This window comes from Mytilus galloprovincialis, chromosome 4 (assembly GCF_965363235.1).
Source record: "Mytilus galloprovincialis chromosome 4, xbMytGall1.hap1.1, whole genome shotgun sequence".
NCBI lineage: Eukaryota > Metazoa > Mollusca > Bivalvia > Mytilida > Mytilidae > Mytilus > Mytilus galloprovincialis.
Window position 1 is genome coordinate 74,400,756 of NC_134841.1, and position 26,235 is coordinate 74,426,990.

General features: G+C 32.3%; 2 protein-coding genes across 3 annotated transcripts; one reads left to right on the plus strand and one right to left on the minus strand.

The window, feature by feature from the left end:
* Positions 1–421: 421 nt before the first annotated feature.
* On the minus strand, positions 422–25,471 carry LOC143072937 (uncharacterized). The gene is made up of 8 exons (XM_076248110.1): positions 25,347–25,471; positions 18,320–18,427; positions 16,873–17,094; positions 13,909–15,420; positions 13,072–13,309; positions 2,084–2,364; positions 1,207–1,395; positions 422–605 (listed from the first exon to the last, which is right to left on the minus strand). Exons 2-8 carry the CDS (start codon positions 18,410–18,412, stop codon positions 510–512), a joined length of 2,631 nt encoding a protein of 876 aa, XP_076104225.1. The 5' UTR covers positions 18,413–18,427; positions 25,347–25,471; the 3' UTR covers positions 422–509.
* On the plus strand, positions 3,457–11,649 carry LOC143072936 (uncharacterized). 2 transcript variants are annotated; one of them, XM_076248107.1, is made up of 8 exons: positions 3,457–3,604; positions 7,288–7,571; positions 7,951–8,211; positions 8,580–8,715; positions 9,120–9,319; positions 9,617–9,724; positions 9,962–10,096; positions 10,449–11,649. In XM_076248107.1, exons 1-8 carry the CDS (start codon positions 3,490–3,492, stop codon positions 10,746–10,748), a joined length of 1,539 nt encoding a protein of 512 aa, XP_076104222.1. In that variant the 5' UTR covers positions 3,457–3,489; the 3' UTR covers positions 10,749–11,649. The 2 variants fall into 2 exon arrangements, with proteins under 2 accessions (XP_076104222.1, XP_076104224.1); XM_076248109.1 differs by having other exon boundaries at positions 3,517–3,604; positions 4,673–7,571.
* Positions 25,472–26,235: the final 764 nt, after the last annotated feature.

A 26,235-nucleotide genomic window follows, 5' to 3' on the forward strand; every position in this document is an offset into this window, starting at 1 on the left:
TCTATTTTTTATTTTTTTGCTGAACATTATGTCCATTATTATTCATTATATAAAGCCGATCCAGGCTCTCTTATACGTTCTTCTTATCTTTGCACGCTTTGTTTCATTCCTTTCGGCATCATGCAGTTAACCTCTTCGTCTCATGTCACGGCAATTTTCAAATAACTAGTGTAAAGCCAAAAGAAATACAGACAACAAGAAGGCGTAATGCAATATCAATATGTTTTGTACAACCATAGTCATTCAGTTATAGAACAACTAATGTGCATGATGACGATTGGAATATCTTAATCTGTGTATTCAATATATATTTATGTGGAATTTTCGAACTTTGCGTACCCTAACCTAAATAACCATAAAAAAAAGATTATTTTTAACCACTTGTTCACAAATCTATTTCTAAAACCTTTAAAACATCAGATGAAATTAACTACATTTTATTTAAAAAGAAATATTCTGTATGATGTATACGGCATAGAAAAGGGTCCAAATGAATGTCGATATTTTAACTATTGCTTAAGTTGTAGTGGCGGCACAGAATTGGACTTCTCGGATCCCATTTTTCTTGATTCGATATCGTCAAACTTTTCCAATATATTCTTAATCTACAATAAAACAAATCATGTTAGATTGTTTTTATCAAAACTAATTTAAAAATTTCACAATTAGCGTCACGCACTTTTACGTAGCTATATATATATATATGCATTTATTAATCGTAATTGTTATTTCATACGTATGCTGCAGGAAGTGCAACTATTAGGGTTATGTTATGTGCTTTTATTTTTTACTCATTAATAAACCCATTTTCTGTTGTGTTTTTTGTTTGTGTATTAATATATTACATATGTGAGTGTGACATGAAGTTTTGATTGACAAATGTGACTTCTCACGGACTTTATATTCGTCATGAACAACACTTCAGGTGGACATGTATAATTGGTACTACTTACTCTGACGGTATAATCGACCTCAGTCTCGGCTCATATAATTTGGTTTACTGCTTTTTATTACATTTTTATTAAATTTCCCATATCTTTTTTTAGTCTTGCAATCTCCGAAACTTTAATATGAGAAATGTGTATTTGTTATGTGTTTATTGTTGCATCCAGCAACTGATATCTTATACCTTAGTATCTAAAAAAAATCTTAACTTAACTGTAGTGAAACTTGTGTAATTGAGGCTTAATCTACTTTTGTACATACCCAAAGATAAAATGGCGTTAGAGAATTATCAATTTTCCTAACAGTATCTTCTGATATACTCTGCATTAATCGTTTAACTTTTACCAATGTATTTTTACTCGGCAGTTTTGATTCATCTATTTGCATTTCATGCATCCTGTTTAAAATATTCTGTTTATTTTTCAGTGCTGCTTGTGTGTCTGTCCAATCCTAAAATGTCAAGAGTTCAAACTAAAGTAAGTATATCAGCTGGTTTATTGATCCATTTCGAACAGAAAACAAGGTAGACCTATTGTATATATTGGATAATCATACCCGTGCCGACCTTGTGTGTTAAACCAAATCTAATGGATTTTGAAGGTTTGTTCCAAGTTCGGGGAGGGTTGAGATTATTCATGTTTTAAGTGCCAGTCCCCAGCAAAGATTCTGTAAATGTTTGTTTCCTCTATTATTTAAGCTTGCATATATAGCTGTTAATTTTTTTTTACTGATTTTGTCATGTTGGACTTTTACAGCTTACTATACTGGAAAGGTTTTACTCTTTGTTGAAGGTACTACGAAGACCTGTAGATGTGTAAATACTCTGGTTCCTAGTGAATATTTACCACATATCCCTATCTTCTATATCAGAAAGAGAAAATCGCGTGAGCAGTCTGATAAAAATAAACGATGTTTGTTACTGAAAAACTAATCAAAATGAGGAAAACGGCAATAACTTACTAAAAACAAAATTCTGTACAACATGATGACGAATTTACTAAAAAATAGGTTCTATTCATGACTTTTTGTTTCTATATTTTATTATATATCTGTTTTAAGCCAAGTTTTTTTGTGTCTGTGAAGTCAGCACTATTGTCTGTTATTTTAAAAAGTGAGTTACTAGCTTATTCAATCTTACCATGTACTCGTCATTAAAATTGAAAACTAACAAACAAATAGCTTTCATTACATCTTGGGCCTTTTCTGGTGGAGCATTCAGATGGCTAACCTCCGTTAGGGTGAATCTGTTTTTCTCTGGAATGTCATGTGGCCATCTGTCGTGTGATTGTAACTTGTCCATCAACTTTATAACTTGAGAGGTTTCACTTTTGAACACTTGGGCAAATTGCGAATTTTCAGCTTTAATTATAGCCCTCTCACATGCATCTATATTTTGTCGCATTAATGTATGACGAAACACTAAAAATAATGAATATGGTATTAAAATTTTAATAACATATTAAATACATAAGAAGATGTGGTAAGAGTGCCAATGAGATAACTCTCCGTCCAAAATATTTATATTTGAGCGTTCCTGGTGGAGGTTACTAGTAACGTTAATTAAGAAAAATCAAATCTTCTATTTTCATTGATAGAATGATAATATGCGAAAAGTTGAATATATGAGATTTGCAACAGATACACTGTAAAAATCGTGTTTAGAAATTAAACACTTATAATACATGTTTAGGTCTAAACGTGTTTAGGATTGTGTTTAATATCTATACACATTTCTTAGTAAGCACATTAAATTTAAACATGTTTTGAATTTAAACACTTTAAAATGTGTTTTAGAATTAAAGTGTTTAGGATTTAAACACTTATTTATAAGCTAAACACAATCCTAAACACAATCCTAAACACCTAAACACAATCCTAAACACCTAAACACTTAAACACAATTCTTAACATGATCTAAACACTGAAATTTTTTCAGATGGTAGTACAAATAATTACTTAATATACAAAGATGCAAAGAGTATATTCAATATAATTTCGTGTATTTTATCGATTGAAGATGCAGCAACTATCAAATCATGGATAAAGGTGGGTTTAAGTCGAATTTTCCCTCAAGGACAGGATGGGTGTAAACTGGCAAAACTTCAAACACAAGTTGCATGATATGATGTTTCACCATTCCCTTATTTGCGTTTACAAAAATGTGTTAATGCATGAACAATCGAATGTGACAAAATTATAGTCTGAACCTGTCAGAAACCTCCCAAACGTATCTCCTGGAACAACATACCATTCCAGACCCCCCCCCCCCCCCCTTTTTTTTCGATATAGTAATTGAACAAATGAATTTGAATATATTATGTATACGGCTCAAACTTTACTAACAGGGATAAAATGCAATTGTTTTTAGAATAAAAATTATCAATATTATTTTTTCTGCAGCTTTTAAAGTCGTATAGTTCATTCGGTAATATACGGAAATATAACCTGATATTCATTCCGTTTATTAGTTTTACCAGTCAGAGTTATCGAACGTGTGTAATTTGAGAAGAACCGCCAACAATTTTGAAGAAAGAAAATTTAAAAATGGACTCAATAGATTGTGCATGCAGTCTTATAACCGATAGAACGTCAACAGAAGAGCTAGCAGATATATTGAAAGACAATTCTATAAGTTTTGCAATTATATCTGCAATTGAAGGTTTGTATTTCGACAATATCACAGTATAAACTAGCAAGTTTTGAAATTAAACGATAAAATGGACAGAATTTTCATAATTGTTAAGTCATCCCATGCATGAATTACACAAATATTCGTATTTGTGTATTATTTATCTTTATCTTAACCGTGATATATATACATGTTATATTAATTCAATTCATATACATGAATATTGAAAAAAGGGGGGAGGCAATCAAATTTCCCTCTCCCTTGGCCTTATAAACCATACTTTGAAGTATAAAATAGAATTCAAAATGCAACTAATATTTTGTTGTCATGGTATGATTGCTTACGAGATGCTATTTACTTGCTGACAAGTAGCCAAAGATGGATGATGTTAAACCTTGAACTATTTGGTAGGTGTACCTTTCTGATATATTTACATATACATAATATTATAATATAAAAAAAGCCTAAGGGTTATGCAATTACATGCATTTGATTATAATTGCTAAAAAATGGCGTCCGGCTATAAAAAACAATAATAGTTTTGAACGATGGCGGAAGACAATTTAACGATGGCGCGGGTCATTTAACGATGGCGGGGCACCATCATTAAACAGGCCATGGAGATCCCTGTATGTATTGAATTTAAAATGTTCATGTGAATATAAAAAAAGAAGATGTGGTATGATTGGCAATGGGACAACTCACCACAAGAGACCAAAATGACACAGAAATTAACAACTATAGGTAACCATACGGTAGTCAACAATGAGCAAAACCCATACTGCATAGTCTGCTATAAAAGACCCCGAAATAACAATGTAAAACAATTCAAACGAGAGAACTTGCGGCCTTATTTATATAAAAACTGAACAAAAAACAAATATGTAACTCATAAACAAACAATAACCACTGAATTACAGGCTCCTGACTTGGAACAGGCACATACTTGCATGTGGCAGGGTTAAACATGTTAGCGGGATCCCACCCCCCCCCTAACCTCCAATAGTGGTATAACAGTACAACATAAGAATGAATTATAAAAATCAGTTGAAACATATTTTAACAAGCATGCTGCACATGTCCAATATTCTTTTTCAGATTCATGATTGTAATGATACAGATTGCATGTTCTACTGCACAACTAAAGTATGACCAGCATGTTTCCGTGTAGCATGTGCCCATTTTTTAGTTCTCATAGGGATGAACTTATACGACATCTTCTTCTCAGACACAGAAATGCACCTAACTTTATTGTACATTGCTCTTCAAAAGGATGTGGCACTTCCTTTAAATCATATAATGCGTTCAGAATGCATTGTCGTAGAAAGCATTTAATAAATGAGGAACCTAATGTTAATGATGCAGCGATTCAGGATGCTGATTTAGATGACAGAATGGAAACTGAGGATAGAGAAGACAATAAATTTCAACAACAACTAGCTGATGCACAATTTCTGCTTAAATTGCGCGCAGGCTTAAATATAAGTCAAGTAGGTTTAAGTGAAATAATCTTATCAACCAGAGAACTTTTATCACAAAAAATGATGGTTGTTAAAGAAAAAGTAGGAGAACTTTTGCCTGCAAATGTACATTTGCCATTGGTTAGTGACATGAATGACATTTTCAAACCAAATGTTTTTGAAAATCTAGATACAGAATATTTGCAAGACAAATTTTTTAAAGAGCATATGAGTCTGGTTAACCCAGTTGCAGTGAAATTGGGAACAACAGTAAAGCAAGTTAAAGTGAGAGGACAATTCAGATATATGCAAAGAGAAGTACTTGGGTACTTTGTTCCTTTTTTAGAACAATTACAAACTATGTTGGCGATGCCTGAAGTTCAAAAAAACTTAAATGAAGAAGTGATGAATAATGGAATGATGACAGATTTTTTTGATGGAAGACAGATGGGAAAAGACTTCTTTCAAAACCACCCCAATGCTTTACTTTTTGGACTATATTTTGATGACTTTGAAATTGCAAATCCAATAGGTGCTCACAGAAAAAAACATAAACTGTCCATATTTTATTGGTCACTTTTAAATATTTCTCCACAATTCCGGTATAAACTACAAGCAACACAGCTTTTAGCAGTAGCTAAAACAGGAAGTTTGAAAAAATTCGGAATGTCAGCTATTTTATCAGATTTTGTTCAAAGTATGAATAAAATGAATGTAGGTTTTGAACTGAAAATTGGTGAAGACTTAAAAAAAATGTATGGTTCTCTATTTTGTGTACTTGGTGATACACTTGGTGCACAGCTTCTTGGAGGGTTTAAAGAAGGTGTTGGGCTTGCAGAGAAGCCATGTAGGTCTTGTGAAATAACACATAATGAGTTAGGACAGACTTTGCATGGTCAGCAGTTTTCACCCAGAGATGAACAGGAACATAGGGATAGATGTAATCATATGGAGGAACTTAACAAAGGTGCACGCAAATATTGGTCTCGAAAGTATGGTATTACATCCAGAAGTGTTTTGCTAGACGTACCTAATTTTGATGTAACTAAAGGCATATTGCATGACCCCATGCATGTTATTTTAGAAGGGGTTGCAAAACTAGAAATACAGTTAATGCTGAATGATTTCATAACAAAACAGAACTATTTCACATTGAAAACATTGAACTCTTCAATAAAGAATTTCAATTACAGCATAGAAGAGTCTCAAGATAAGCCTCAAGAACTTGAAATGAAATCTCTAGACCGACAGAATGTCCTACCGATGACAGCAATTGAAACAAAAAATTTTTTGACACTTTTGCCTTTTTTAATTGGTGATAAGGTGCCAGAAAATGATTTAAAGTGGAAAAACTTAATTAGATTACTTAAAATTACACTCTTAGTTCTTTCTCCGGTTGCTTCTGATGAAACTGTAGACTCGTTGCATCAGCTTATATATGAACACAATTACTGTTTCCGTGATATATATCCAGAAGTTGATTTTACCCCCAAATTGCATTATATGGCACATTTTCCAGATCAGATAAGATACTTTGGACCTGGGCGTAACCATTGGTGTACTAGATTTGAAGCTAAACATGGCTTAATTAAAAACAAGAAGTGGAAGAATTTTAAAGCTATTCACAAATCTGTTGCTTTCTATCATCAAAAATGGATGTGCTTACAACAAAATATACAAAATGGTAAGGGGTCCGAGATATATTTGTATCAAGGAGACATAGTTGGTAATGGTATACCAGTACCAAAGGAAATCATGAAAGAAGAAGCCAGATGTTACATTGAAAGTTGTGATGATGAGATTCCATCAGTAGTTATGTCAACAAATTATGTTAACATACATGCAGTTACTTATAGAACAGGATCTATTCTTCTATTGGAGTATGGAGATCTTGAAGAACCATTATTTGCTATGATAGAAGAAATTTATGTAGTAAACCAAGCAAAATATTTCCTATGCTTGCACCTAGAAATAGATCATTTCCATTCGCACCTGAATGCCTTTGAATGTAGAAAAACTAACACAAGGTGTACTTTAAGAGTTCAAAATATGAAGTATAAATGGCCACATAATACTAAAAGTGTTAATGGAAAAATGTTTGTGATGCCAGTTAATGTAGACTTTGCATGGAGCTAAACTAACAATTGTAGGACTACACTTGTGTTGCATCATGTGCTTGAATTTGAAATTGAACTGACATGTAACGTTTATGTATTGTACAGAAAATATCTTAATTAGAAAATAATGTTGTAGACAATGAAATAGATGGATTAACTCTGAGAAATTTGAGAGACGTGGACATCTTGAGAATGCTACCGGAGAAAATTGGCCATGCCACCAAACTCACACTTATTGTAGATCGCTTAAAAGCGCTACATATTGCTAAGCATGATCTACCCCCTGATGTTCCTATTGCTACTACCAGTTGCCAAGAAATCCAGTCTGAAAACACAAAGAGTGTGCCAGTAGGACAAGAGGAGGTAGTTCAGATTGATGATTCAAAAGATGATAGGACTGGTGACATTCAAGTTGAAAAGGTAAACTATTACTTTAAACTGATTTTTGAATATACATAACATGGCATGGACAGAGGAGTGGTTTTTAAAAAAAACACAACACAATTGTGGTATGTCTTAACTTTTACAGCAGTGACTGAAAAATCTGTATTCATGTATTCTTATCTTAAAATATTTTTACTTTGAAGTGTGGATGATTATTATTTCGACAAAACACATTTGATCATATAAGTCCTAAACTAAAACTAAAATTTCTATTATTTACCTGTAGAAACTGAACAATAGACTATTTCAGATTACATGTACCTAATTAACTCCTGGCCAATGTTCACATATTATTGTTGGTTCAGTAACTGTCAGCTTTTTCATTTACATGAAGACATATTTTCTTTTTTCCCAGAATGCAGCATCATTTACAGGTGCCGAATGCAGTAAGAAATCAAATGAAGCTCCAATGTTGCCAAAGTATTCAGAAATAGTGACAGACCTTTTGGAAAATGGTGACATACTGAAAGAATGGAACAAATTTATAGAAGAAACTGCATATCATGTTCTTAAATTACCATATAAATTTGAATCAAAAGATTTGTATCAAGATTTAGGCAGGGCCTTATACACAAAGTACCCTTGTGTAGGATTCGCCTCAGGAAGCAATCCATGGGTAAGAACTGAGACCTTCATCATTGTTCATTGATAAAAAAAAAGTTAATTGTCAAGCAAAATCCTTGTTCTTGTACATGTTTTAAAAAACTTCATAGCAAAGACACGTTTACCTTCATAACCATGCTATAATCAAATGGCTAATGTAAAATATGACATGATTGTGTTAAGATTTGTATTGACTGTGAAATTTTAAACTTCTTGTACTTAAAGGACTTAAGATTTATAAATGCATAAATTCCTTAGATTAAACATACATGTTTTGTGTTGTTTTTAAGGGTAAATATTATTGATTTCGGTTTTACTACAGGAAGAGGATTTTTTTTTATAACTATATATACTTCAAATATATTGTTTTGTACTTTTTAGGCTTATTTCACTAAAAAACTTTCTCAAAAGCTGAGAAATATAAGATGGAAATGGAACAGAAGAAGTGAAAATGGGACAGAACCAGAGGAAAAACGGAAGAAAGTTCCAAGACAATTTGTTGATTTGGAAGAAAAAGGTGGGTTTTTTTGTTACTTTTTAAATTTAAATGTACGTGTAGTATACTACAATTTCAGAAGCACAAACAGACCATATATAATACTTTATATTGTTGGATATATGACAATCATGATTATATTACAAATAACATATATATATTCAATGCAGCTTAAGTCTTCATGAAAATCAAAAACCTTGGTTGTCCTTAAGTAAAGTGATTGTCTCAGTGCAAAAGGTTGTGGGTTAAAACCTTGCCTGATCAAACCAAAGACTGTTTGTTGCTTTAGGAGTTTATATGTTAAGGAATCCTTTTTATTAAAGCAATTTAGGAGTAAGAGTAAATACTGGTTGGCTAGGCGTCAGAATGTGTCTGGTTAGGTTGACGTGTTAACTGTAAAAATTTCATAAATATTTTTTTTTTAGATAATAAACAAGCAGATACACCTGAGGCTCACGAGGAAATGGAAAAAGAAGTAAAAAAAACAGAAAAAGAGCAAAACAAGCCTTTGATATTGAAACTACTAAAGGCAACATTCAAGAAAAGAAGACACTATATTCAAACATCTGATGCAAATATTAAGACCATCACAGACAGATACTCTGCCCTAAAGACATCCTGTTATGTAAGTATAAATGAACATGATACTAAGTGCTATTTCATGAAAGAATATCATTGGGCTTGGAACGACATTTATTATGAACCTTGGTGGGGTCAATTTCTTTATTTGTAAAATCTAGTGAAAAAGTTAAACTTATGGCATGTTATTCTGAAATAATGAGTTCAGACAACCAATCCAAGGTTGTTTTTTCTTTACGGGATCAGTGCTTCAGAGAATACAACAAAATGTCCAACCATACAACTGGTTTTAACATTTGATACAGAAAAAAATGTTTACATAGATTTTTTTTTTACATTTCAGCTTGAAAGAGAATTTTTTCTGATTAAACCTGAATTAAGCCAGACAGTGCTTTCAGAAAGATGGACTAAGGCCCTTTGCAAACTAAACAAAGTCTTCGGAATAAAAGAAGTAAGTATGCTAATGTGTAGTCAGTTTTGTGTTTAAAATAGCTATTTGCTAGAATGATATATTTATGGTGTTTTTTTTTCATATGACAAATAATTTTCTGATTTCCTTTCACGAGTCAAGAGACAATTTAACACCAATACCCTGAACAATTTATTACACTCAATGTGGTAACATTTTTTTAAAGAATTGAGTTATACCTTTTTCAGTAAAATAATGTCAGCATCTGTTTTATAATAGGGAAATGACAGTTCAGATATTGAAGAAGAGAGAGACGATTCCAAGCTTCTCAAGATCATCAAGAAAGTGCAGCAGAGAATACGTTATATTTCAAAGGGTAGCAGCAAAGAAGCAGACCTCCTGACGGCAGTCAATGTAAGTTTTGAAAATTTTCAGATAATACCAGTTAGTACCCGAAGAATAAAGGAAGCATGCAAAAACCAATACTAACATTGAAGTCATTCATTTGAGCAACTTAGATCCTTAAAAAGACAAAATTTTGAGCAATTTCTTTTTTTATTTTTACTTATCTAAACGGATCTCACAAAGTTAGTTATTTGCGACATCATGAAAAGGATGCAATACATAAAAAGACATATTTCCTAGCTAGTCAAATCCTTACCTACAATTCATTTTGATATTAGTCAATAAATATGAGATTTATGCTAGAAAAGGGGGCTTATCAATCTTATTACTTTATGAAGAGGTTTTATTCTTAACTTTTCAGGTGAAAGAAGTCAATTTGGTAAGCAAGAAGAAGGCACCGCCAAGGCTTGTAATTGTACAGAATTCAGAACAAGCAATAAGCAACTGCTTCATTGTAGCAGATGGCTTAGAGCTCAGTGCAGGAAATGATTTGCAATTTGCCATGCAATTAATGTTAATGACTTACTATGTCTTCGATTTATCATATCCAAAATGCCATCAGCTGCTTGGATTTTTACAGATGGTGCTGTTACAAGATGGCAATCAATTCTTTAAAAGTTCAAACTACACCAAGTTTGAAAAAGTTTACACAGAAGTATAAATATCTTTTTTTATTCATTCAATATCAAAATATTTCATTTAACATCAAAAGATGAGTTGTTTTTTTGTTGTCATAATTTCACGCTCTTTTTATAAAGTCTTTTACTTTTACATTTGTGTGTAATTAAGAGAGTATCACTAGCCTCTAAATTTGTCAATTTAGATTTGTTCGTCTCCCATTACTTTTTGTTGTTGAAATTATTTGCTTTTTATGTACATGTACATGTATTTTGTACACTGTAAGAGGAGAGAAAGGTTGTAGATTTAGTAGAATTTTATAGATTAGTATAGACCAGTTGTAATCTGAAATGAATATTCCAAAATAGGTATTTTGAAATGAATGTTCCATTTTTGTACACTGTAAGAGGAGAGAAAGGTTGTAGATTAGTAGAATTTTATAGATTAGTATAGGCCAGTTGTAATCTGAAATGAATATTCCAAAATAAGCATTTTGAAATGAATGTTCCATTTTTGTACACTGTAAGAGGAGAGAAAGGTTGTAGATTAGTAGAATTTTATAGATTAGTATAGACCAGTTGTAATTTGAAATGAATATTCCAAAATAGGTATTTTGAAATGAATGTTCCAAAGTAGTCTAACCTGGCATTGAACATATTGAATTAACTTATTATTGCTGGCATACCATAAGATTTATGAGTGATTTAAAGTTGTTACAAATGCTTGTTTTACTATTACTAAAAAAAACTAGCTAAAAATTAAGTTATCAATCTGGATGCTTTTCCCCCCATATTTGAATTAAATTGTTTAACAGTATTTACCATTTGCAGATTGTTCCTTGTTTATGATATATGTTTGGGATATACATCTTTGAATTTTGATAATAAACAATGTCATGTATGTCCAACAGTGGAGTTTCAATATGAATAAATATAAATGTTCTGTAAATTAAGAGTTGTTTACATTTTTTACTTGAGACCATTTACTTTATAACAAATTATTCCTGAGCAGCAGTGATAGTTGGAAAATATTATTTATTAATGAGGATCTTTAATTTAAGTTTCATTCAGAATGTTCCTTCCATAAAGTGTTGTATATTAGTCATAAGATGAGGTTTAATAATCTGATATAAATCAGGTGGTTAGTTTTCGTGTTTGAATTGTTTTTCATCTGTAATTTTGGGGCTTAGCAGTATGGGATTTGCTCATTGTTGAAGGCTATAGAAGTTCCTAAAGTGGTTAACTTCTACGTCGTTTGGTCTCTGGTGGAGGGTTATTTAATTGGCAATTGTATTACACCACATCTTAATGTTAGCAAGAGCAACTTCTTTCAACATCAGTGTTTTTGATGCCACTTACTGTAATGACTCAGTATTTTTTTTTTATTATTTAAGGACAAAAAACTTTGTTGAACTGAAAGGTATGATATATTTCAGATGAAGAACATGTCTAAATGTTTCTTCAACTCTGTTGTCAAGAACTGAAACATATTGATCTGCAAAAAATATAACCGGCATTCCTTTGAAATGTTGTCATGGAAAGGTCTTTTCTTTTTCTATATTTATTTATGACATCCTGCAAAACATATATGTATTCGATTAAGTATCCATTTAAATGGGAAAGATACACTTAAATTTACCAGGCATTAGTAGTAGATTATAGTATTTCACAACTTAAAACTCTTGAAGAAATACTAGTGCAGATGTTATAAAACAATAGCAGAAGAAAATACGATTGCAGTCATCTTTCCTTTACCAATTACATTACATATGATTCATCCCTAAACACCACCTAAACACCATCTAAACACCTAAACATGTTGAGACACGAGACATGTTTAGACCTAAACATGTTTAGAGACAAGACATGTTTACACTTAAACATGTAAAAAAAAGTGCACAAAAAATGTGTTTAGGATTGTGTTTAGAATCTAAACACCATTTTTACAGTGTAGCACGATAGAATAAGGAAATCACACAATTTGGATTTTATTTGGTCAAAATATATGATACCAATGATAATTAAAGTATTACTAGTACTTGTCTTTTTGCAAATTCTTTTAAACCGATTAATACATGTGTCACTAAACGAAAGAATGAAATCTTAAATTATAAGAATTTTAACCTTTTTTAGTCTGAGATGCTAGAAAAGCTGCAAATTCCGACTTTTTATTTTTGCTCTGTAAGGTGTTTATAAGCACCGTCTATTTTCTGTCATTTTTTTGTCTGTCTATCTTCGAATTTTGGTCATTGATTGTCCCCTTGGTACCTTCTTACTTTTCTAAAACGGGTTAAGGGATTTCTATAGCCAATAACCCATGTCGTTATCGAAGACCATATAAACAAAATTGTCTTTGAAAATGCATACTTTGCTTCATTTCCAGAAATTCCTTCCTTTTCTGTAGACGTCTAACATCTTCATCCTGTTTCTTTTTCTGTTTACGTCTAGCATAATTATGACCATTCTCCTCAACCTCCTCATCCTCCGCTTCGTTGGCTGATAACTTGAACTTTTCAGCACGACCTAGTAGGTTGTCTATCTCCTCTAAGTCATTGCTGATCAGTGCATTTTTTATTTTATTTCGATATTCTTTAACAAGAGGTCCCTGTAATGAAATTGGAATAAGCAACTCCATTTTTAAAATGATGTAGCAATTCACAATATTGTCATGTCTTATAAATGCGAGTATTTAAAAGGTTTACTTATAAAAACGATATCAATTAAAAACGATTAACAGGTACACACACCTATTTCATTTCTGTGAAATGGTTAAAGTAATAAACAACAGTTGCTAGAGTTATTAATTTATCAATTGCTGCCTTTCGTGTTGGAAAGCACGTTGTCTATCCCTGACCCTCATGGCCTTTAATTGTTTAAACATTAGATTTGAATATGATTATTTATAGCAAAACATATTTGCAACTAATAAAGTATTGTGACGGAAATGCCAACTGATTTCATTGAAGATTATTTTTTGTTGGTTCTATGATAAGTTTGAAATATTGTACCGTTTTCATTGAGATAAGAACGGAAAGAAGCATGCAACACATCTAGCTTACATTTAAAACATTCTATGAAAGACGTCGAGCAGATTTTAAAAAATATAATTTTTGGAAGACTGTTAGTTGTATCGACGCGTTTTTTCTGTCTTTTCTTGATTAACGAAGTGTTCTCTAAAAAATAAAAAAATAAATGAAATATTACCTCTCGTTCAGCTTTCTTTGATGAAAGTAGATAGTTACAAACATAATCGGGATGCCCCGGGTTTGTGTTTTCGAACGTTCCAATACGAACAGCATATTCATCCTTATCAGGAACATGCGCTTTTACTGTCAACTCCCGCCTCTCCGAATGTTCGGAGTAAGTTTCCTCATAGGAATAAAACTGTTTTAATTCTTCACTTTTAAGTGTATTATGCACCATTTTCACAGTTATTTGACGCTTGGTTACAACCTGAAATTGTATTATTATTTCCTCTTTCACATTTACCTCAATTTTTCCTCTTACGTGAGAGGGCATTAGTAGTCCCGATTTGAAAGATTTAGGCCCTGGACCCCAACCAACTATTCCGGGGTCTAGTGGCGCCATCTCAGGAGTAACATCAGCCGAAAGGTTATCACAAAGTATACGAAAAGAGGAAACTAAAGGTGGATCATCACCCCATTCATCCTCCCTCCCTGCAAAGATGGTTATTTTATAGGTACCTTGTTTGGGTAGTCTTATTTCAAATGACACATTTTCCTGTTTTTGACCTTCCCTCATCATAACAACATATCGAGCAATATTTGCCTTTATATTGTTATTTTCGTCCTCATCATTCCTTTGATTAACATTTACACGGATATTTTGACCCCCTTCATTGTCATTTATTTGCGTTTCTCCGTTTTCATCACCTTCTCTAAGTATAATTTGTGAACCTAATCCAACATCTTGTACGTGTTCTTCAATTTTCATGTCTAATTCATATGTGAAATTAACGAATCCTAATTCTTTTGGCGGAATTTGGAATGCAACATTACATATTCCATTTTTAGCGACCAATAAACAATCCTCATCACTTATAAGTTTTAATTTCTGCTTAAAGAATTCAGGTCTCACATAAGGTTTATGTTTGTATTCATCAAAAGTCAGCGGTTTACGAAGGAGTTGCCACTTTGCTTGTTCATCTACAGGGATATTTCTGTAAACAAATTCATTTGGGTCGGTGAAAATGTAATATTTATTAAAACATTTTGTTAATTGACCTTCACTTGCTGTTTCCTTTTGCATTATAGCCTGTCCACCTTTTTCAATTTTAACATATCCACCCAGTCTATGACCAACTAGACCTCGACACACCCAGAAAGGATGAACGATGTGCCAAGCTTTGTCTGCATATACCACATTCCAAGCATTCGTATTTTGTTTTAGAACCGTATCATCCATCTCTCCGACGTCATACGAAGCACTTTTAGAATAGCCAGATACAATGACACATGGCATTCCTGCTTTTCTGCACAACTGAGCAAAGAATGACGGGAAAGTTCCACGTCTGTTTTGAATCAAATGCATGTAACCACGTGGTGTGTCTGGTTTAAATTTTTGAAATTTCCCAATCTCTATATCTTGCTGACTTAGCCACAATGTAATTGCATAGACTTTTTCTTTCTCCGTTTCAAGTCCATCTACTAGATCCTTCATCAAAGACTCGTACGTCTCTGCTTTATGACTCATGTTCTAAAAAGAAAACCAGATATATATTGGAGACAGACATATTGTAGAGCATAGTGATGTTTGAAAGAACAATTTGTAAACATACAAAATATAGACACAGTGACATTAAGCATCACTTGTCCACTTGATTGATAATTTATAAGTTGTCATAAATGTTAACTGATTCATTTTCTATATTTTTGTTGTTGCTTGTAAGCATAAGAATGAAATTTTGCCCCTGGTCCATAATAATGTAAAAACCATGACCATTTGTTTTTGTTACTTTAAAACTCAAATTAAAAATAAGTTAAATATCATTATCATCCGGTTGTATTCTTTGACAGAACATTTGGTAACCGATGTGGTACTATTATTCAAAGCTTGATCATTCTTAAGTTGTATGAGAATGTTTATTGGAGGATTTGAAACTTTTAAAAAATCTAAAAGATTTTCAAAGGATGACTTCCAAAGTTCAACTAAACATTTTTTCCGAATTTGTAATAATAGTTCATTGTAACCTGTCATCAGTATGTATTCAGGTGAGTCTACTGGCATCACTTTTTAGGCTTTATAAACATATAACATATGTAAAATTCTGTACAGTCAACTAATTTAACACAAAAGTGTCGTATGTTCCAAATTAACTTAGTATGGAAAAACAGATGTATAGACAAGGAAAAAAGTCGTGAAATACGAATGTTTTGATGCAGATGGAAATTTCTGATCAATTTTAAAGATTATAAAAAAGGCGATGTGGTATGATTGCCAATGAGACTACTCTCTACAGGAGACCAAAATAACACAGAAATTAACAACCATAGGTCACCGTACGGTCTTCAACAATGAGCAAAACCCATACCACATAGTCAGCTATAAAAGGCCCCGAAAGGAAAAGGCCCCGAAATGACAATGTAAAACAATTCTGACGAGAAAACTAACGGCCTAATGTATGTACAAACAAGAAAGCGTCCCATAGTACACAGATGACCCATCACTTTCAATGTTCAGTGGACCGTAAAAATGGAATAGAATCTCTAATTTGGCATTAAAATAAGAAATATCCTATCATAGGGAACATGTGTACAAAGTTTCAGGTTGATTGGACTTCAACTTCATCAAAAACTACCTCGACCACAAACTTTAACCTAGAGCGGGAAAGACGGACGAACGGACCTTACAGACTAGAAAACATAATGCCCATTAAAATTATTGTAAAACAAATATGGAACACACAAACAAACGACAACCACTGAATTGCAGGCTCCTGACTTGGGACAGGCACATACATCGAGAATGTGGCGGGGTTAAACATGTAAGCGGGATCCCAACCCTCCGCCTAACCTGGGACAGTGGTGTTACAGTACAAGATAAGAACAAACTATAAAAATCAGTTTTAAAACCTCTTATTCAACTTCAATCACATGGAATCATAAGCACATTTACACAAAGAGGAAAGATATACGTAACAAAGTCTACCTGCATAGCCTGATCAATAGCACTAGCATAATTGACTTTTGGTTCTTTTCTGTGTGTTTTGATTGACTGTTTACTTCTAGAAGTTCTGCTGGTAAGCGAAGGCGCATGTGACGTCTTTCTTGTTTTAATCGGTACCTGCGCTCTTTTAGGATGAAATCCATTTTGAACAGGAACTTCAGAAGGAGCTGCTGGGTAGTTCTCTTCTTCTGCCTTTATTTCTAACTAAAATGCAACATTTTAAAAATAAAATGAAACCAGCCTAATCATTCATCAATAGTATATTGTAGCACTTTATCACATGCGTTGGTCGCCCTATGTCCCCCATGGGACGGAGTGGATTAAGTCAAGAAAGTTATCACATGCAACTTGCATTAAATAGAAATAATAACGCCGACCGATGCTTTTTATCATGTGGTCTATGGGCGCAAAATATAAAGAGACTTTCCTATACTGTTTTGGTGTATTTGCAGGTTGATTGGCTCTGGAAGTCTGTCGACCACATCGTCTCGGCATAATTTCAACAATATCTATTGGTTCGAATAAATCTAATGACGATTAGTACATCTAATTCCAATCAGAATCCTCGCTTTGTTTACCTCGTAACATCTCAATAACAGTTCTAACTTCTTATATATATAGCCCCAACAGATCACATTCGATACATTGCAGGCATTTCAACAGATACACCGTACTCTTAAAATGTGCTCAGAAAATATAAGAGGAATAGCAAATTTAAATCTTGTAATAGATGCAAGTTACTGTCCGACGTTGTCATCTCCATCATCTCACAATCATTCTAACGCATAAACAACAACCGGAAACTTTCATTTTTAAATCAAACGCCGTTATTTAATGATATTTCATCAATTAAAAAAGTGACATCATATAAGTGTCTCCTTTAAACATTCAATTCATAACTGGTTTTGTTTGTCCATTTGTTTTTTGCATGCCGAATCGATGTGCACACAACTGTGTGATGGTGTATAAGGAGCTACGCGGCCATGAATCTTATATGGCTTTGATAAATTTTTACACGGAGCCCGTGTTTGCTGGCATGTAATACATGAATGATTGATCCGGTCATTTTCTGTAAGATACTGATCATAATACATTCAAATCATTGAAATCATTTAAATCACTGTAAAGCGGCTTTCTACACACATATGACCTTAATCATTTGGCTCAATTTTATGGAATGTTTGTGCTGCTATGCTGTTTTATCTTCACATTGATTTTGTTTTCCAAGAGTTTTGATACGAGCGTCACTGACGAGTATAATTGTAGACGAAATACAGATTTGACTGTAAGCTTATTTTTGTATAATCGTTGGATTGCTGAATCGATAATTATTTGATTATTATTGCACAGCCTTTTAGCAAGAAAAAAATACGTGTCTGATTATTGTTACGTAAAGATCATATCATAAGATAATGATCATATGAATTACCTCGTCGCTACCATTCTCCTGTTCTATATCAATGAAATCAGAACTATCCTCTTCCTCTTCTGGTTCATTTTTCTTTGAATTACCGCCACCCATATTTCTGGCCAATCACTGAAATATCAAAACTTTATGAAATCAGTACATGTATTTCTAGTTATAAAGTACACTACTTTTCGTAAACATTAATTTCAATTGTTTTAAAAATTAATATTCTAAGATTGAAAAAGAGATAACACAATTGAGAAAAAGAGAAAAACGTGGCCACAAAATGTAGAACATAATTACGACACTGAGATTGATAATGGTCAACAACGATCAACCAAAATCATGATGTTGTTAATAAGAACCACTGGTTCAAAAGTTTCCTTGTAAAAAGCACCCGCAATCAAGGAAGCTCAATGTTAAAAAAAATCGTTTCAGCTGTGTTTGAAATATTCCATATGCTGTTGTAATGTTGCTACATAGATATGGAAAAATCCAAATGGGAACATGTTTATAAGCGACACCCCATCACCAAATGGCGCCATCATGTAACAAGTAGAAATATCGAAAAGGTATAATTCCAGAAACTAAAAGCAGTGGAAATAAGTTTTTGAGTTAAATTAACATAGTTTCTTGCAGCATAAGAAGAGCATTGGTTTAATAAAACATGTATCAAAATACTGGTTTTATTTAGATCAGTTCAAGATTTACCATGTTGTACGTTAATGGTTTTGAATTACTTTTACTCTTTAGATGTCAAGAGTAGTTGAAATGCTAGATGAAATGTTTTTGATAAATATGGTTGTTTGGTCATATGTTACAAATATAGAAATCAGTTGAAGTCGACAATAAAAGCCACTCAATAATTGTGGCGTCTGACTTTTATTACATTACGTTGTTATACTATAGTGAAGTAGTATTTTAATAACTTGTAAGAGTCAAATACGTATGATATACAAGTATTTTTTATAAGTATATCGATTCCGACTGGTCATGTTTTAAACCGGAGGATACCAACAACCCATTAGCAAATCCTTCGGTAATGTCATGAGATTCGCAAGTCCAGTAAAATTTTGTACAGTTTCTGGTACTACAACCTCTACTATTTAACTGCTAGTTCCCGAGGGTATCAGTAGCAACCAACACTTCGGTAATGATATGAAAATACGTGTATTGGTCAATTAAAATTTGCTATCATAAAATTCTGGAAATCATTGAATAAATGAGGGAATAAATCTGCTTCGTGCATACATGTAGCTGATTCGTTGTTAAGAATTGCGCCAAACGTAAGGTCTTTTTGGATTAGATAATCTCTTCAACGTTTGAATTATGTTTTGGATTTTCAAATATTTTGGGCTCGCGCGAGGGATCACTGAAGAAACATTTATTGTCGAAATGTGCATTTGGTGCAGTAAATTTGGTACTTATTATGTTGGTATCCATATAGAGCAAAAACTCCGTAAATTATAGAATATATTGGAAGCTGAAAAACTGTTTCCTTCTAAAATTGCAATTTTGTAAAGCATAACGAGAGAGTGATTTATATAATACGAAAACTACAAACAAGGACTTCTTGAATTCATAAAACCTCATATCTTATAGTCACATTAAATCACCATTTGATTGTTTGTCAAAAACCCTATTATTATAGTTTTTAATGGAATCAATACAATATTGAATTGCATTTAATTTAGATTGGTGTAGTATAGCTTTTAACAGGCCGTAATTGTTTTTGAAATAGCGATGCGTTGCACAATTAGCTTTCAACATGCAAGGCCAATTTAGGTTTATGATATGATTTTTTTCCAAATATTGAAGCTTTAAAATGTTTTGAGTGTTTTCGGTACATTTACACTCTACAGAACCTCATTTTTATCCTGCTTTCAAACTCTTATAACTTGATAAGTTTTTATTTCATCTAGGTCCGAAGGGCCAATGTTAGTTCATGCCATCACTTGCCGTTCGTCGTCTGTTGTCCTAAACTCTTTTAAGAATCTTCTGTGAAACTACTGGGCTAAATACCTTCAAAATTTAACTAAATGTCCCATGGGGTATCTTGTTTATAATTTGTATCCGAAGTTTTAATCCATCAATAAACATGGCTGCCATGGCTAAAACTAGAAAATGGTCTCAAATGCAGTTGTTGGCTTATATCTCAAAAACTTTAGCTGATAAACTGTAAACAGCAAAAAAAATCAGTAAAGTAAGATCTATACAAAAAAAGTTAAATGACCAAATATGTCAATTGACCCCTTACGGAGTTATTGCCCTTTAAAGACAATTTTGCATAATTTGTAAATCATGTTTGATAACATTTAAAACTCTTCTCCTCTGAAAGCCTCATACTTCTAAACTTAAACTTAATGTTCATTAGGGTCCCTGGTTTATAATTTGTATCCGAACTTTCGATCCATTAACAAACATGGCCGCGATGGCTAAAAATAGAACATAGAAGTCAAATACTTTTATCTAAAAAACTTCAGTTAAAAAAGGCACCAAAAATGACAAATGTAAAACAATTCAAACGAGAAAACTAACGGTTTATGTACAAAATAATGAACGAAAAACAAACATGCAACACACAAAAAGACTGTTTCAAAATAAAAATATAAATAAGTTTATAACCTTTTGTTAACAAGAATGTGTCCATAGTACACGGATGCCCCACTCCCACTATCGTTTTCTATGTTCAGTGGACCGTGAAATTGGGGTCAAAACTTTAATTTGGAATTAAAATTAGAAAGATCATATCATAGGGAACATGTGTACTAAGTTTCAAGTTGATGTAACTTTAACTTCATCAAAAACTACCTTGACCAAAAACTTTAACCTCAACTTTGCACTATCATTTTCTATGTTTAGTGGACCATGAAATTGGTGTCAAAACTATAATTTGGCATTAAAATAAGAAAGATCATATCATGGGGAACATGTGTATTAAGTTTCAAGTTGATTGGACTTCAGCTTCATCAAAAACTACCTCGACCAAAAACTTTAACCGGACGGACGAACGGAGGCACAGACGGACGGACGGCGGGACGGATGAACGAACGGAAGCACAGACCAGAAAACATAATGGCCCTCTACTATCGTAGGTGGGGCATAAAAAGAGAAGCTGGTGGTCACCAGGAGATGATATTATCAGATTATTACATGGCATTTTTCATATCGCATGTATTATCAGCCCTAGGTTCAATATCAGCCCAAGAGCCGCATGGCTCGAGGGCTGATATTGACCGAGGGCTGATAATACATGCGATATGAAAAATGACATGTTATGATCTGTTTATCATATGCTTCAACAGTAGAGAAAAATAATACATTCATATATTGATCCTTTTACGTGGTTCCCGAAAAGAAGTTGAGAGAGTAAAAAGTTCACGGACGTCGGACCCCAAATTTGATACATTCAATATGAAATCTTTCTATCATATGCATCAACAGAGAAAAAAAACACATTTTAATATGGACGAATCGACAAAAAAAAAATAATTCAACAATATACATAATGAACATTGTTTGGAAAAGTCAACTTTTTAAAAGTAACTTTCTAAATTATGTTTCAGACAAACTTAAAAAATGCATTTATTTAATAATTTATTTTTTTTTTAATTTAATTTAATTATTTTATACAATACACTTTCCAGTATTCAAATAATTGTTTTGTACACTACTTTGTAATGTTTTTCACTGAAAACGTAGCATTGAGGTGTAATTTCCGGAATTTGCCGAGTATCACCGGAATGCCATGTGATAACGTTACGGAAAGGCATGTGATAACAATCGAAGCATGTGATAAACTTTTCATATCAGCCCGCTAAGCACCAATTCGAAAAATATGGAAAATACTTTAATTTAATGCTATTATCATACGGTAAAAATCATATGTTATTTAGTCTAAGTATATGATAATGCACACTATTCAAATATCGGATTGGCTCATTTGTTCACTTGTATTTGTATAGTTCAATATATGATTGAAGGATACATTGTAATCATAGTTTACCGAATTCAATCTTAAATATGTTTTACTTTTATTTATTAATCACAAGAAGCGTCCTAAAATTTAAATCAATAGATTTTATCTTTCATGACATCTGGAAAAGATCAGAATGTTTATGTAAGAAATTAGTATCACACTTAAAAGCGAATCTGTTGTGCAGGAGGTCTTAAATTCAACTGTGAATGGATTATACACGACATACTAGTATATTTTAACTATAAACTTATTTATACATGTATGTTGTAAGCTAACATTTTTCAAACTGTTGCCCTCAGAAATGTGGGTTAATTTTTCTTTTTTAATCGAATAAGTGTTTGAATGCATTTTCATTTGATAGATAGAACATATTTTATTGGGTGGGAACCAGTTCTACATGTACATATTTTTTTCAAATCTTTTATTATATTCTATGCAGGAGATAAAAGTTCAATTACAGAAGGACTTTACACAGCACAATAATTCTCATGTAATTATCTATAGTCACTGTGTTACTTAGAACTGTACAGTGATTGTTCTTAATTGATGCATGGCAATAGTATACATTTTTATGACATATAACAAGTATAGCGCGCAATATTTCATTTTAAGTGGATATTGACTCATAAAATCAAGGTTTCAGTTTCTATTTAAATCGAAATATTTACGAAGTCATTGTATGTTGTAATCGACGACTAATCATAAAGTCTGATTTATAAACTTTTTCTAAATTGTCATGCAGTTCATAAATTTAGAAATTATAGAGAAAGGTTTAAACTCCCTAAGGAAAAGTTGACCTAAGTTGGATTTGGCTACTATAGCTTTTTAACTGTTTCCGTTCTTCTAAATCATTTGCTTTCTTATATTTGGCATTGAGCGTTCCTGAATAATGTGAATCCACAAAAGCCGATCAGACGCATGAACAAGCAAATATTGTTGTTTTCTTATGTGTTGATAAGTTTCCTGCATAAAAGTCTAAAAACAATTCATTTTACAGATATTGAGTAGCTTTATAGACAAAGATTGTTCTACTGGTGCTCAGACCGATGTGTTGTCTCCGCCCTGAAAAAAAAACCAGGATAGTCTGTAGGGTCAAATGCTCGTCAGCTGATCTCCTCAATATCACATTCGACAACGATATTACGTTTATGATTTATTGTTAGTCTTGTAACAGTTTGCTCTCGCCGTTCAACGATTTTCGTCACTGTCTAAATACGCATGTAAGTTGGATCAAAACTATTTATAATATTGTATTTGATGACTCCGTTTATGCTCCCCATCCTGGACAAACCAAATGTTGTTGTGTTTACTATAGTACTGTAATTTTGATTGTTTTTAAATAATCAAAGCGATTTATGAGGTAGAATTTGGCATGAATCCATAAACTACTTATTCAATGTCATAATGTAGTGTTTAATACTTAACTACCCACTACCTTCTTTCGCTTGTGGAACATGGCTGTGGGCTTAATGTACACACATCTTTAATATATAATACGAAGCAACTATTGAAGACAAACATTGCATTATTCCTGTTCTTCAATCTGACGTGTGCTGCAATAGCTATGTTTGTCGGTGTCTATTGTCAATTAGTGTGCTAAAATATACAACACAGCTAAATTTCGGAGTCTTTCGTCAATTTGTTGTCAACAAGATAGTTCCTTCATCTTTTCTATCCTTGTCAAATCTGGGTTCAAAATTCTACTCACCAAGTATGCGTTTAGGTCCAACGATAAGAGAAAAACCTGACAATGGTAAGGAAATTTTTTTTCTACAAGGCGGCATGTAGAAATATCGCATATCAATTCTTGTCAACGGGATAACCCCATCATTTTTAAAAATCTTAAATGGGTGAAAAAGGGGGAGGGGCATTTCTGGGAAGGATTTTCAAACTGTCCAAAAATTAATTATTGAAAATGAAAAAGCAACTAATATGTACCAGTTGCTCTTCAAAGAGGTAGGACATACTTCCCATGAATTTATTTTCCATGTTTTGTCAAAATCAGAAAGTTGTTAAAACATTCCGGACATTTTGGCATACTTAAAATTTAACAATAGTTCAAGTTATGTGTTCATTTGATCAAATATTATGAGCTGCTATACATTGCCGTTGCAGTCTGTTTTGTTTCAATATAACATCGAAAACATGTATTTGTTCCTTGGAACTTAAATAGATCTAAGAGGTAATTTGCTGTTATTTTATTTTTTTATTTGTCACTCATCAAAATCTCAGACGAGTTTGATAATAAGAAAAATCTAAAATGAATATAACTGCCATTCTTAGAGGTAAGAAGACAAAATGTGAGTAATTCACTATCATATTTTCCCTTAATGTGAACCTGTATGTGGGAATGGGTTCCACATTAGCGCGGTGCATTACGTTTGCGTGCTTAACAATTACATTTGCGCGAAGATTTTGGTTACATTTGCGCGCATTTATTTAACAGGTAAACTCAAAAATATAGGAAATAAAACTTAATTTGCTAATTTATTCATTTTTTTACCGGCATAAGTACCCCAGACTTATTTTTCTATTTGAGATAAAACTTTAGTATCGTTTTTTCAATGAAAAAGTCCGCAAAAGTAAGAAATGTTGCTTTTACTACTTTGTACAAAGAAAAATCTTCGGCATATTTAAGATAAAGGTGGAGATATTTCCTTTTGGCCTAGATTCTCAATATTAAGTAGTTAATGCCTTCGTGTGTTCATCATATTTCCAAAACATGATTAACGATATAGTTCTTATTTTTTCATTGCAACATGATTTAATGAGTTTTTGTTTTAGCTTATTGTTTAGAAAATGAATTAAAAGGTGAAGAAAAAGCCACATAAAAAAGTAAGTAGATATATATTATATAGTTTTTTACAAACAAATACAGAAATATGCAACAATTTACGATTGGGACAATTGTTATATATATGATAAGAAACTATACCTTCATTTTTTGCCAAGAATATATGTTGCTTTGGAAATGCATCAAGTAAACTTAGTTCCTTAATTACAAAACAAACGTTTGACAATTAATCAATACAATTTACAAACAATTTTATAATTAAAAACAATAATTACCTATCTAGTAGATCTACAAACAGATGGATGCGATTTCAAATTCTTTTTAAAGCTTTTGAATAGATTTTTGAGCCTTTAATAACAATACCATATCAACCTTTATACCTCTGCCTTCCAAATATTCAAGATTGTTATCTGTAGTATATTGATACGGGCCAATATATATGCACCTCAATTATTTAAAATAATGATATGTTTTACAATGTAATCAATATGTACTCAACAAGATAGTTTTTATCCTATGTAAACGACAACCGAGGTACGTAATAAACATTTGAAGGACTGGTAGATTATTTACAAAAAAATGAAATGGCAACTGGTTTGGAAAATCTTTTTCTGATTTATTGCAATTCATTTTTTTTTTTTTCATTTTATTATTACTTCGAGCACAATTGATAACATGAGTGAATGATATGTCGCTTAATTATTTTACATCGAATTCCCATAGAAGTAAATACTTCGATGCCACTGCTAGTGCAATACAAATCATGAGGTAGTACAACTCTGTGCTCTTATATACGGACGTGACAGTTGATGCATTGATAACACTTTATCTGACTAGAACGTAGTTTCATTTATCTGTTCGTCAGTTTGTGTCTTCACTTTTAACATTTACATGTAGTGGCATCAATACATTTTGTACAACAATTAAATTTTGGTTATTGATAAATCCTAAGGTTTATTTTATTTTAAGTTTGTTTAATTTGATATCTTTTCACTTTCCTTTGATTTTATTTCTTCAACTGCTATAACGGGTATTCCTATGATCATTCGATAATCGTTTATATACGTCGTTTAAAATTTCTTTGTGTTTATGTTTATAGATATAAGAAAGATGTTGTATGAGTAGCATCCAAGTCACAATTTGTAAGAGTAAACCATCATAGGT